Here is a 14,084-nt window from a genome sequence, read left to right on the forward strand (position 1 = left end):
TTGATTCATTCAAAAAATCTTTCATAGCTCGATACTGACTGGCTAGTTAAGCTTCCACTTTATCGGCGAGAATTCAATTCTTGATATTGTAAATCCTATCCGCAATCTTAAAAAAAAAATAAAAAAAAATAGAGAAGGAGCATTTCATCCATAAGGCAAACTTGAAGGGGTGAAAATCTAAATTGGTCTAACTTTGAAAAAAAGAAAAAGCAAATTCCATTGGTCTGTCATAGCACAGCACTGACGTCTCCTCCACATGAGCAATCTTCTGCCAAAAAGATCCAACCTTTAAAGTTGATTGAGAAATTTCTCAATTATTACAAACTTCGAAGGTCAAAACCCGATTGATTTCGATTATTCAGAAACCCTTCAAAGTTTCTCAGGTAGTCAATCAAACTCTACTCTCAAAAGCGTAAATTTATTTACATCAAAGTTTTTTCAAGATTCATTTTTTATTGTGTAGATCGTTTTTTCCAGCTGATCTAATGAACCCCTTCGAATTTTCTTTCAGGGTTTAAATAATTTTGATCTTTTGAAGCTTTTCTGTATTATAATTGTTGCTGACAAAATCAAGAATGTTTACCCGAATGTTTGGAAAACCTAAACAAGAAACAAATGCTCTAGCTACGCTAGACAAGTTAAACGAGGTATGATCTTGATTTCTTGATTGTTTCTCTTTAGATAAACAACTGTTTGGGTTGTTCTAATTTTACTTGTAAAGGTTTGATGGGGTTGATTTTAGTTTTGTATTTGCTGGTTATGGGGTGGGTGAGTGGGGATCTAGTATTAGCTATACTATTTATTAAAGAAATGAGTTTGATACTAAGTTCAGTTGATGTTGGCGAATGAATAGCTGTGGGTAGTTATGTGAGGTTTTTTTTTGTGGAATTTGTTGCTAGAAAGAACTTGCCGTAATTCGGGCACTTCTATATGTTATTGTTGTGTGAGCAAAGGGTCTATAGGGAAAAACCTCTCTATGTCACACAAGGTAGGGGTAATGTTTGCGCACACTCTTCCCGCCTCAGGCATCAATTATGGGATCACACTGGGTATGTTGCTGCTGTGGCAATCATCTATTACTCCATTTAGTTTATGTTTTTGTTGTTTGAACTAAAATTCTGCCATTTTAGGAATTCTATAGAGTGGTGGTTAGATTGACTTTGTTGTATGGAGCAGAGTGTTGGCCAATCAAATACCCTCAGGTTCATAAGATGCAAGTGGCGGAGATGAGCATGTTGAGATGGATTTGTGAGTATACAAAGAGCGATGGGATTAGGAATGAGTATATTCGAAACAAAGTAAAAGTGATCTCCATGGTGGACAAGTTGAGGGAAGGGAGACTGAGATGGTTTGGGCATGTGAAGAGAAGGTGTGAGAGGTTGGATATAGCGGGGTCGAGGAATGGCAAAGGTAGGCTGAAGAAGTAAAAGGGACAGGTGATTAGACATGATATGATGCATCTTCAGCTTATCGAGGAGATGAGTTTAGATAGGAGGATAAGGAGGTTGTGGATAGGGATAGAAGGTTAGTAGGTAGTTAAGAGTTGTCTTATTACTAGTGTATGCATGTGAGTTGTCTTATTACTAGTGTATGCATGTACTTGGTTGGTGGTAGTATAGAGCACCGTGTCGGTTGTGGTATTAGCTTATTCATGTAGTCTTTGGCTTTTGGTATTTGATGTTATCTGTGGTTTACTGTATTTAGGTGGAAACACCTTGTTGTTGTTGTTACAGTTCCTTGCATGTAGTTGTTACTGCTTTGCTATTCGTTGTCATTATTCTCCCACTACCTTTTTTTTGTTTTATTACGAACAACAGACGGTCCGGCAAATGAGCTAGTCAACTTCGAACCAACTTGTAGCCTTGTAGATCCACTTCCACAAGTAACAGGATAGTCCGCGGATTGATTCACGGTTCTTCATTTTTTTTCATGGATCAACACTTTGTCATTTTCAACTCAAAAATTCAACTTCCGCACACGCACGTCTTCCTGCACATATACAAAAAAGGTCATCGTATCGCACTATTACATACTTAAGAACTACAAATCCCTTTGTCAAAAAGCGTCGAATGTGTTGGTGAGATCCCGGTACATCAAGCGGCCGCCTGCCGCTGGTGGATAATCCCAGTACATCAAACTGCCGCCTGCTGCAGGTGGATATGATAGATTATACAGGTGGCCACTCTTTTGCAAACAGGTTGTATCTGAGAGAATGTGTGACCACATACGAGTTACCCTCTCTTGAATTGCTGGACTGCAATGTTTGGTACTTTTCGTTTATCTAGATGTGGAAATATTATGTTTGTGTGGATTTCTTATAGTGCCTGATAGCGAGAAGCAAAATTCAAATTTGTGAAGTCTGATTTTTCTTCTACTTTCTGTAATACGAAGCTTCCAGTGTTTCTTCTTCTAAAACAATGGAAGCTCATCATTTGCAATGAATTAACAAAAAAGTTGGTTTGGCCTAGTCTTAATTCAGGTAAGTTCATTTAGGGTGTGGGCGCTTTGCCAGTTATTCATTTTATTTCAATCTGAACTCAGGCACAGTTTACTTTTTGACCAAATCCTTGTTTCCTCCTATTTTGGTGAAGAAATAGAAGGCTATTTTGTTTCCCCTGTTTTTTAAATTGTGCTGTGGACTCGTTTATTAATAATTTCTCTCTTGTTAATTTCAGTCAAAGTTATTAGCTTCTTTAAAATTTTCAAGTAAATGATCAAGGGCTTAAATGTTATTTTGGTTATGCTGTACAGACTCTTGAGATGCTTGAGAAAAAGGAGAAGGTTTTACTGAAGAAGGCTGCAGCTGAGGTTGAAAAAGCAAAGGAATTTACTAGAGCAAAAAACAAAAGGGGTAGGTTCTACTGAAAATCATTCACAAGATGATATTTCTCCTTCCTATGTAGTTCACTAGTTATGAATACCTTTACATTGATATTTTTGTTTTCTTATGATATATGTTATTGTCATGCACATAAGGATGTGGCATACCATGAAGAATACTCTTAAGCATGTACGATAAAGTGCTAGGTGTTTAATGTCCATTATTCCCATGTATTTGCATGATATCTGGAATCTATTAACATCAGACAGATCTGATGATATAACTCTGTTTTGTGTGAGAGACAAGGTAGTTTATGTATGGTGAACTTGCTACTAGGTTAACAAGTGAAAAAATTATCTTACAATATGAAGTGATAACGGGGTACTGGTTTTTTATGTCACTGGTGTGTTATGAAAATTTTATAAAAGATAGCATGCATTTAGTATCTTGATGAATTTATCGTCTTATCCTTTCTTATTTTCTGCTTTGGGGATTGGGACGATACATGAGGTTATCCTTGAGGTCCTTGTCATTTCACAAATTCCTTTATTCCGTTTTAACTTTTAAGTCACGTTTAATGTTTCAATTTGATAATTTGAAGTAAGTAACAAAATGGAAAAGAAAGGTATGATTCTTTGATTTCTAACCTCTTTTTATTTTAGAAAGCTTTTCTTCTGATTGGATAATAGGTCACCCTCTCTACCCTTCTCCTCTGTTCTCTAACTATCTATCTACTTATTTTCAAAGAGGGAATGTTTAAAAAGAACATTTCATATTTAAAACTTGGGAGAGTTATCCTTCAATAGGAAAGACTTGTGTCCTTTCTCTTACCTTGTATGTTATTATGGTTTCTTTGCAAATTCTCATGCTATAGACAATATTCAAGACATGATTGACCCTCAATTTCATAGAAAAGTTGGGGTCAATTGTATGAATCCTTCGAAAGTGTTCCTCTTTGTTTGGAACCAAATCATTTGAACAACTATGAGGTCTTGACACTAAAAGTTTGACTTGTTTTTGGAGGTATCTTAGATCATGTAAAAATTAGAGATAATAATGTATTTCCTCTGAAAGAAATGGTTAGAGATAATAAGCTTAGAGATGCTTTCAATGAAAACGGCATTTGACCGTAGCTGGTCTGCTTGAATTCTGGATATTCTTCTTCATTTTCCTGGATATCCCCCCTTTAAAGCAAAGGAATAAACATGATTTACTTGCTCATACCAGCTCAAGCTAGTCTCTTGGGTTTGAGTTACAATGAATAGGTTATCATTCTCGCTCATGCACATGGCTTTCAGTTTTCGCTGCCTTTAGCATTGCGAGGACGTACTATATTATTGGATGGTGTTGTGAATCATGTTCTTGTATTTTGAGTCATTATGTCCTTGCTAAATTCTCAGATTAGTTTGATGACAGCAGTAACAGATTTCTTTTATTTTTAGCTGCAATACAATGTTTGAAAAGGAAAAGGCTTTACGAGCAGCAAATCGAGCAGCTCGGAAACTTCCAATTGCGTATTCATGATCAGGTGCTCTTCATATGTTCCTACATCTTAGAATCTTTGCACCACCGTGTCATAAAAGCACGAAGAGACGGCGATCTGCATTCACTTATTTGTGTATTTGTTTCAGATGATAATGTTAGAAGGTGCAAAAGCCACAACAGAGACTGTTGATGCTTTAAGAACTGGAGCAGCTGCAATGAAAGCTATGCAAAAGGCAACGTAAGTTACATATGCTATGTGCTCAGTGCTATTTAATGGTGTCTTTTCTTCTGTAGATGCAAACGTTTTTTTGCAGAGATAAACTTATGAAAAATACAAAGTTGGAAATAGAGATCTCCAAGTCAGGAATTTTTGGTCGATGCATGTTAAAACATCAAATTTACCTTGTAAATTCCTTTAAGATATGATCTGTCATTACTGAATCACCTCAGAGGTCAGGCCTTTTTGTAATTTCCTTTCATGATTTAATAGATATCAATAATCTTAAATTCCACAAAACTTCATATGTTTTAATTATGAGTTGCCATATGCTATTTAAGCACACACATTAGGGTAATTTTTCATATCACCCACACCACACCTACACAACGTGTTGTCTGTATATGTCACTTGGGTGTTTCTGATTCGTCAAGATCAATCTCCAATACTATGTAGTAATTAGTTCAGTTTGTTGTTATGATTTCCTGTTTAACTCAGGGTTTTGTCCCTGATATAAGCTAATGTGTTCTGTTTTCAGGAATATTGACGACGTCGACAAAACAATGGATGAGATCAATGAGCAGACTGAGAATATGAAATTGATTCAGGAAGCATTGTCAACACCAATTGGTTCAGCTGCTGATTTTGATGAAGTATCTCCGACTTATTCCTTACATTTTTGTTTATTTTGTAATTACTCTTTTAGGACAACAATTTACATGTATCTTTCTGCAGGATGAATTGGAGGCAGAACTTGAAGAACTAGAGGGGGCTGAATTAGAGGAACAGCTCCTTCAGCCTGCTACAACTGCTCCTGTTGCGCCAATTAATCTACCTGCTGGCAGGCAACAAGTGCGTCCTGCTGCTCAGAAGACAGAAGAAGATGAGCTTGCTGCTTTGCAGGCTGAAATGGCTCTTTAAACAGGTCATTTCCGTTCATGTTCCTCTGTTGCCACTGAATATTGAGTCAAGGAACCTCTGATTTGCGTATTTGAAATTTTGAAGTACCTGATGATATAATTCTATTTACATGCACAGTTACAGCTGAGACAAGCTATATTTAGAATCTGAACACACTTCCAGTCTTATGTTCTATTTTCATAGATTTTTCCTTTGTGGTGCGCTTGCAATAGCTAGATCCTGGGTCGGGATTTTGTGGGTGTAAACTAGTATACTTATTCGTGGATTATATGTAATCGATTGATATGGCTCTTAGGTTTCTAACTTGAATGATCTCAAGTTGGCAAAGGAATTTCCAGTATGGGCTTAGCGAGTATGTAAGTTGTGCAATTCTCGATTAGACGCCTTCCTATTTGCTTGTCAGTTTGGTAATGTGATTCCACTCTCAACTCTCGATTACAGACTAAAAAGTTCTCTTCCCTCTCTTTTTTCTCTACCCTCGTGAAAATCCCATTTAAAAGCAGCAGGAAAAGGAACCTTTAGACTACCAAGAATCTCTCTGAAATTGTACCAACAAACAGTGATTCTGAAATTTATCCAATTCCTTCCGTTACTTCTAACTAGAGATATTAATTAGTTCACGCTTTTCTGAAGGATCTGTTAATGAGTATAAAAATAACCTACCCGCTTGAGATATTATTTGCTGTCTTGTTCAGATAGATGTGCTGTGTTTGGACAAAATTTAGATTTTAAATGACAGTTAAGTTCAAGATCATTAGATCGCGTTTTTCATTTTTCACTATTCATAGTAGCAAAATCACCACAATGGATGCAATTGGAGTCTTTGCAGTCTTTTTGATGGATTTTTTGTATGAACTTTCTTGACTGATTCCTTCTTTGGTGTTTTTTGTTGCAGTTCTTGTTGCCTCCCACGAGACAGCGTAAAGGCTTGATGTATTCTTATGGTGGATGGATATACCTTTGGAGCTTTGAATTCTTAAAGATGCATGCAGGATCAGAAGTTACTGTATAAATGACAGCAGATGATGAGTTTACATTCTGTGTGGAGTTGAAAGTGGGAAAATTGTATGCTAATTTCGTGTGAATTATTAAGAAAAAAGATGTTCTAAGATATACTTTTAAATGAATTTTCAAGACTTCTGTTGTTTACATTATTATGATCAGAAAAAACCTTCTATATATACAACTTACAAGCACTTAAATTCAGGTGAGTGAAAAGTACTAGTGTTCAAAATTTAACCATAGAGGCATATAATTGAATCGAAAGCGGACATGCTTCCATTATTCAAATGGCTAATTAAGTCAAATATGATTCTTCAGATGACTATTGAACTTATGCTGAGCAATGCAAAAGCTTAAGTTTTAACAAGGTATGATGTACCCCACAAAGCTTGTTGATTGATAGATGTAAAAGTTTAGTTTTAAAATCCACAAGTTATGTTGTACTATGCATAACTTAGTTTCTAACAGAACTTGTGTGTCATGGAAATACAACACAACTTATGCTGCATTACTCAGCTTAACTTGTAAACAAAGAGATGCAATCAATAGAAGTTGAGGTTCAAAAACCATAAATTATAAATGGAGTATGTAAACTTGTTGTCATATTTCTTTTCTAGTTGACATTCAAATACTAAACCAGAGAATAATACTTCCTATGTGTGTTTTCACATATAGTTTCACATCACAATGACTTAATAACATACATCAATCTCCAAGCAAATCATCAATTCCATCTAGTTGAGTACTCCATATGCCATCACTAGTGTTGGAATCCATTGGAAAAAAGCTTTCAAACCATGCAAGATCATCAAGTGGTGAAGAACATGTTTCAAAACTCGTCGATCCTTCGATGGAAGGTGAAATCTTGGAGTGGTCTTCCTCTTGAGTGAATCTTGGATTTTTTTCGCCTGTTTCAACCATATTTTTATCAGCAGAGTCGCTACTTGGAATTGGTAATTTCATTGCTTCTTTTGTTGCTGAAACCTTCTTCTTCAACTTGCTATTCCAGTGATTCTTGATTTCATTGTCTGTTCTTCCTGGAAGCTTAGATGCAATCACACTCCATCTGCAAAATTAAAAACTTTGGGTTACTTTTAAATACTAATAGTAATGTTTTGAAAGAAAATATATATAAAAAAAATAATTTAAGTTGAAGAGCAAGATTTAGCCTGCTTCCAAGCTGATTGTAGAGAGAGCAGATAGTGTTGTCTTCATCTTGTGTAAAATTTCCAAGTTTGATATTTGGACGAAGATAATTAAGCCATCTTAGCCTACAACTCTTGCCGCAACGATTTAGCCCTGCATTTTATACATTGCTCTCTTTGTAAAAAGAAATATTAAAGGACAACAACACACATAAAGTGGGATTTGTAGGGCAGTAAAATGTATGCACACAAATCTTATTCTTATCTTAAAGGTAGAGACAAATTTTTATAGATCCCCAATTTTTTTTTGAAAAAATCCAAAGCAGTATAATGAAAAATAAAGAGGTCATGACAAAATATTATAAACTATCTAATAAATTATATTGACCAATAATAATAACAAGATAATAGTAGTAAAAAAATTAGAAGAGTAATGTTACAATTAATTGTATGGCTAATAACACATAAAGGAGGATGTAAAAAGAAAAGACTATATTGAGAAAATCATTTAATTAAATGAATAATGAATCATTTGACTAGATTACATTTTCTCTCTCTTCAAAACAAATAAAAACAAGACTTCTACACAATTATATAGATTGTTTGTTGGAGCAAAGGAAAAAACATAATTAATGTTATCGTTGTTAATCAGAGCTGAACTTAAAATTTTAAAATTCTCCAATTAATAAGGAACTTTTTTCTACTAACTTTCTTCGACTATAACACAACAACCAAGTAAGACAAGAAGACGTCACAATCGAAAATAATCACATATCAAAAAGCTAACAAAACAAAATTTCAAAACATAATAAATCGAACTGACAAAATTATTAAAAAAAAATGAGAGGTAAAGAAATAGAACCAGCTCTTTTAGGAAGGGAAATCCAACTGCCTGGATTGCCATGGTTAAAGATGTAATTCTTGAGAATTTCATCTTCCTCTGGTGACCATTGTCCCCTTTTCACTTTGCTCTTGTCACAACAAGGTGCCCTTACCATGTTTTTCTCCTTTTAATTCACCTTTTTTAAGTGTGCAAAATGATATATATATATATGTCATAAGGATGTTGATAGTCTAGGAAATTTAATAAAAAGTTAATAGAATTAAATATCATAATAATGATTTAACATATTTTTTTGAAGACTTTTAATATACTTGACCATTTAGTTGGTCATATAAAACCTTAATATTGCCAAGAGGGGGAAAAGAAAATTATTTTTAGTCACTGTCCCCCTTGAATTTCTTGAAATGGCAAATCCTCTATATTTAGTTTTAGTTTGGACACTTTGCTTCACATGTTTTTACTTTTTACTAAATATATACTCCACACTTTTTCATTCTTTTACTTTCAAAACTTATTTCAACTCTAAAAAAACACAAGTACATGCTAATTATAAAGTAGTAATACTAATAATAAAAGAATTGCCAAGTACACTAAGCATTGTAATAATACTAAATGTTGTATGAAAAAGACATTTGGTTTCTCTTTGTGTGTTTACCACTTTGTCAAGAAAGTGTGCATTTGTACCAAAATGACACTGTAAAATCAAAGTTGCAGTCTTTGACATGTGATTTAGCTGCCATCTTTGTTGAGTTTACTACTGAAGAAAGACTTAGGTACATCATTACAATAAATTAGCTTTAAGCCGCAATAAAAATACTCATTAATAAAGACTGTTAAAATTTTTACTTGCATTAGTTAGTTATGTCATCATTGGATTCAATGTTGTTACAGGCTTTAGGTACAGTTATATATAAAGAATGTTGATTGCCGTTAAAAATACATATTTAATATTAATGATGCTATTATCGTTAATTAATTATCTTACAAATCATTTTTGATACAGTAAGTTGGTTTCTAAGATCACTCCCGGTCCTAGACTTTTAATTAGTTAGTCCTGGTAAAGCCCTAGGCGTTGTATTTTCAAAAGCTTCTCAAGTTCAAGCATTTACTTTTCTAGTTAGAGACCAATGTCTTGGGGCTAACGTGGAATTTGCTCAAGGACCTACTGGCTCTTTCTTTCTCACTTTCTATCCATTCTTCTGTTTTTGAGGCTTCTTTCAGTTTCTTAATAAGATTAATGGGTGAGTATATCCTACCTAAATAGGAGTAAATATATCACTTTATTTTTTTTAATCATATTCTCTTTTGAGGCCTTCCTTTTAATCACAATATCATTCATATTAAATCGAAACAAAAAAAAATGGCATACCTTGATTTAGGGTTTTATGTGGTATTTTTCGTTTTGCTTTTTCTATTTGATGAGGTAATTAAAGACGGAAAAGAAAGACTGAATATCTAATTTTATCATACATAATAGTTTTTTAACAAGGTCTTTCCGCTCTCAATCATCTTTACTTATCTTACTAGTAGCTCTATCTATTGGTATTAGCTATATAAAATTCTAAGCTAAACGACTGATGATTTTTTTTGCAAGCTAAGTATTTACTGTACCAGAAATTTCTACCAACAGATGTGTCAATTGAACTAAATCATTATGTGGAATGCCCTCTATGAAGTTGATAAATTTGTATATGTGTGTGTTAAATAATGTTTCTATAACCCTCTCTATCCTCAACAATAGATATAAAACTAGACAAACAATTTTCTGCATAATATATTCTCTTGTAGAGTGGTTCTAACAATATTTTTGCAAAATATTGCTACAAAGCCAATTTTCGAATTTCACTAAAAACATCTAATTATAATGCACACTCAATGAAGAATCATATTGTTGACTTTTAAGAATTCGTACACAAAATGTATATTCCTATGCAATATTGTTTTTTTTCCCCCATAGAATTACTAAAGGTCCATGTGTTATGCAACATGCTTCTCAAAGTATATATGGATATAAGTGCACCATGATATAAAATATTTGATATGAAAGTGACCCTTTGAAATTATAACAAAAATGAACCTAGACATACAGCCATATGATAATATACTAGTTCTACTTATACTACTAAATAATGGTTCTCAAAGTATATGTAGATAGAAGTGCACCATGATAATATATAAGGGAAAATTGTATACAATAGCAAATTAATAACCTAAAATAAATGGAGTAGCTAGGGTTTGATTTAATTGTGCTCCATAGCAAATGTTTGCAAAAAATTGTCAGGCGCCTCTCTCCCAAATATCTCGCTTGCCACTCTCCTCCAATCTCTAGCTCGCTTCCTCACTTTTTATACAAACACAAGTGTATAAAAATTGTTTCTAATTGTATAAAGCAGAGAAAATTGTATAAATACATATATTTTTGTTCCCCTCTCTCCCCTCTTCCAGATCTCGCTCGCCACTCTCCCAAATCTCGCTCGCCACCCTCGCCTTTCTCACTTATACAAACAGAAGCGAAATGTATAAATAACGTTTCTGTTTGTATAAAGCGTGAGAAAATTGTATATACATATGCAAGTACATATATTTTCGTCCAATACACTTATAATTATACAATAAAAATACTCCCCTGCCCAGTTTCTTTTGCCTTTCTCTCTTTCTCGTTTTATACAATTTTCAAATTGTATCTAATTTCTCTCTTTCTCGTTTTATACAATTCGATTCAATTGTATATTCCTTGTCAAGTCTCTTTTGTCTTTCTCTCTTTCTCATTTTATACAAATTCAAATTGTATATAATCGTTCTATACACTTATAATAGTACAATTCATTTTATACACTTCGTTTTTATACAGTTCTCTGCCCAAGTGTCTTTCTCTTTGTTTTATACACTTCGTTTTATACAATTTGCTTCAACTGTATATGTATAGCGAATTATACAGTTTCTATGCTTGCTATGGAACACAATTATGCAAACTTTGCTATAACATACAAATATAAATTTTTTATTTGCTATATGTGAAAGTTACCCAATATATAATTAGTGATTTGAAAGTGACCCTTTGAAATAAAAAAAGGATAAAGTAGACATACATCCATATAATATATACTAGTTATACTTATATTTTGAAGGGAAAATTGTGTGAAATAGCAAACTGTTAGTCCAAATTAAAGGCTATAGTCATAGTTAATTTTTATTGTAATTCGCAACAAATATTTCTTTTTTTGTTATCTGATTTGGTATACAATTAGCAAATTTTGGTATACAATTAGTCGTTTTATACATTTCGGTATAAAATTTATAAAATGTATTTGTGTTTGCATAAAGCCAGAAAAAAGTGTATATACAAATACAGATACATATATTTTCGTTCTATACACGAATAGTTATACAAATACAGATCTTATTATATAAATTACAATGTATAAATGAATTTATACAAAAATATATAATTTATATGAAATTGGATGTTTATAGCGAATATACAAATTAAAAGCTTTATAGCAAATATAAAATTTGCTATGGAGTGCAATTATGCAAACTATAAATATAATATACAAATATGATTTTTATGTTTATTATATGTAAAAGTTGCTCTATTTAAATAATGCTTCTCAAAGTATATATGGATATTAGTGCACCATGATATATATAAGTAAAAATTTAAGGAATCCCATAGTGTAATTCAATAATTACATTCTGTCCCGAAAAATTTAGTATTTACTAAAAGTCCCTTAAAATTGGTGTGCCGTGATACTTTAGACTCTAGTGATACATGGTAAATGATACATGATAAGTTAAAACTGTTAAGAAAAAAATGGGGAAAAATGGAACATTTAAACTTGTTAACTAAAACAGCTTAATTTACGGTAACAGATCATTAATCAGCATTAAATCAGAACGTAATTGGATATTAATTTCAAATTTTGAAAATCAAAGATTATATCATCTATTTTGAATACATTTTTTATGAACATCCTGTTAAATTTCAAACTGCAGTAATTTTACTGTTGTTATTGTGGATGTTTCATGATGAATACATCAATTTTGATTAGACATTCCGTAATTTGGGTGAACGAATTGCAGTATGAAAGTTACAAAATCGACGGATCGTTGTTGGAGATTCAATTTCGTTTTCTAATCTCAAAGCAGCAATTGCAGCCATGATACATAGAAAATAATATGATACACAACAAATTCATGTATCAATGCATCGTCTAAAACACTATACACACTGATTCAAAATGTATCAGCAAGCACACTTGATGGCGCAGTTATTGAAATTATTCACTGATACATGATAAAAAATTTCAAAAACCTTGATACATAGGAAATCATATGATACACATCTAATTCATGTATCAAAGCATAGACTAAACATTATAATCCACTTAGTACTTATGTATTAAACCTATTGTCTGATACATAATAATAATTTTCATAATTTTTTGATACATATTGGATTCCTTAAGATTTTTACTAATTTCAACAAAAATTTAAAAATAAGTATAAAAAATACAAACCCGAAACAATGTAGGCCTGACAACAATGGTTGCTGCTTCTTTTTCTTTGTTGTATTTTGACAACCTTTGATTTTGATGTTTCGCCAGAATCTTTGTTTGAATCCTTCTAAAGATTCATAGGATCATGCAAAGACTTTTTTCTATTTTCTTTCCAATTTTCATCGTCAGAATCATAAATCCTTCTATTAATTAAAGGATCCATTACTATGATGTAATAGAACAATTAACCAAAACAAAAAAAGGAAGAAAAGAAGAACTGATGATGGAGTAAAAAGAAAAGGAAGAACTAAATACGGCTGATGTAACAAATCAATGAACAAGAATAAAAAAAGAAGAAACCAATAACAGATGCTGGGTTAAGAAGAATAACTAAAGACGATGATGGTGTAAGAAGAACTGAAGACGATGATGGAGTAAAAGAACAATAAGAACGGGAGAGCAATTGCCCAGTTTTTTGAAATTTGAAATTTTTTGAATTTTGAAATTCAAAATTTCAAAATTGAATGTTTTAATTAAAATTAATAATTCAAAATTTAAAAACTGATTTAGAAGATTGAGTGTTTTAGTGGAGAAAAAATAGGCATTATATTGGGAAATTGTGTATTATAGGAAAGAGAATGTTATGTATCTATACACTTCTACTAAAATTAAAAAAAGGGGAATTATGTAATATTTAAAAAAAGAAGGGAAAAATAGAGAATACAAAACTTATAGTTGTGTATTTAAGTTATTTTTCCAAAAATTTAGTGATATGAAAGTGACCCTTTGAAAAAAAAAGAGAAGATTAAACTATCTTATTAGATATACATTCATATAATATATACTAGTTCTACTTATACTTTTAAATAATTATGTATTTTATCATTATTAAGAGTTTTTTTTTACCATGTATTCATAAAAATACACTTAGATATATGTAATTTTGTTATCAAATACACTAAAATAGGGAGAGATGTGAAGGAACTGGGGAGGCGAGCGAGATAATCATGTATATCGGGTGCATGAAAATCACACTAAATACATATATTCATATGTATATGGTATGATTCGCATGTATTTGGGATACCAGATACATATGAGAGTGGCAGTGAGATGGAAAAGGGAGGCGAGGGAGACTTATCTATATATT

At 32.4% G+C, this 14,084-nt stretch overlaps 2 protein-coding genes across 2 annotated transcripts; one reads left to right on the top strand and one right to left on the bottom strand.

Moving 5' to 3' along the window:
* Nucleotides 1-212: 212 nt before the first annotated feature.
* LOC107028747 (vacuolar protein sorting-associated protein 32 homolog 2-like) lies at nt 213-6,650 on the top strand. The gene is made up of 8 exons (XM_015229932.2): nt 213-383; nt 512-647; nt 2,752-2,851; nt 4,264-4,349; nt 4,453-4,544; nt 5,062-5,176; nt 5,259-5,448; nt 6,340-6,650. The coding sequence occupies exons 2-7, from the start codon at nt 576-578 to the stop codon at nt 5,442-5,444; spliced, it is 651 nt and encodes a 216-aa protein (XP_015085418.1). The 5' UTR covers nt 213-383; nt 512-575; the 3' UTR covers nt 5,445-5,448; nt 6,340-6,650.
* A 338-nt stretch (nt 6,651-6,988) lies between these two features.
* Nucleotides 6,989-8,592, bottom strand: LOC107027764 (transcription factor MYB36-like). The gene is made up of 3 exons (XM_015228833.2): nt 8,454-8,592; nt 7,616-7,745; nt 6,989-7,512 (listed from the first exon to the last, which is right to left on the bottom strand). Exons 1-3 carry the CDS (start codon nt 8,587-8,589, stop codon nt 7,152-7,154), a joined length of 627 nt encoding a protein of 208 aa, XP_015084319.1. The 5' UTR covers nt 8,590-8,592; the 3' UTR covers nt 6,989-7,151.
* Between the last annotated feature and the right edge of the window lie 5,492 nt (nt 8,593-14,084).

Source organism: Solanum pennellii, chromosome 8, assembly GCF_001406875.1.
Source record: "Solanum pennellii chromosome 8, SPENNV200".
In the NCBI taxonomy this organism is placed as follows: Eukaryota; Viridiplantae; Streptophyta; class Magnoliopsida; order Solanales; family Solanaceae; genus Solanum; species Solanum pennellii.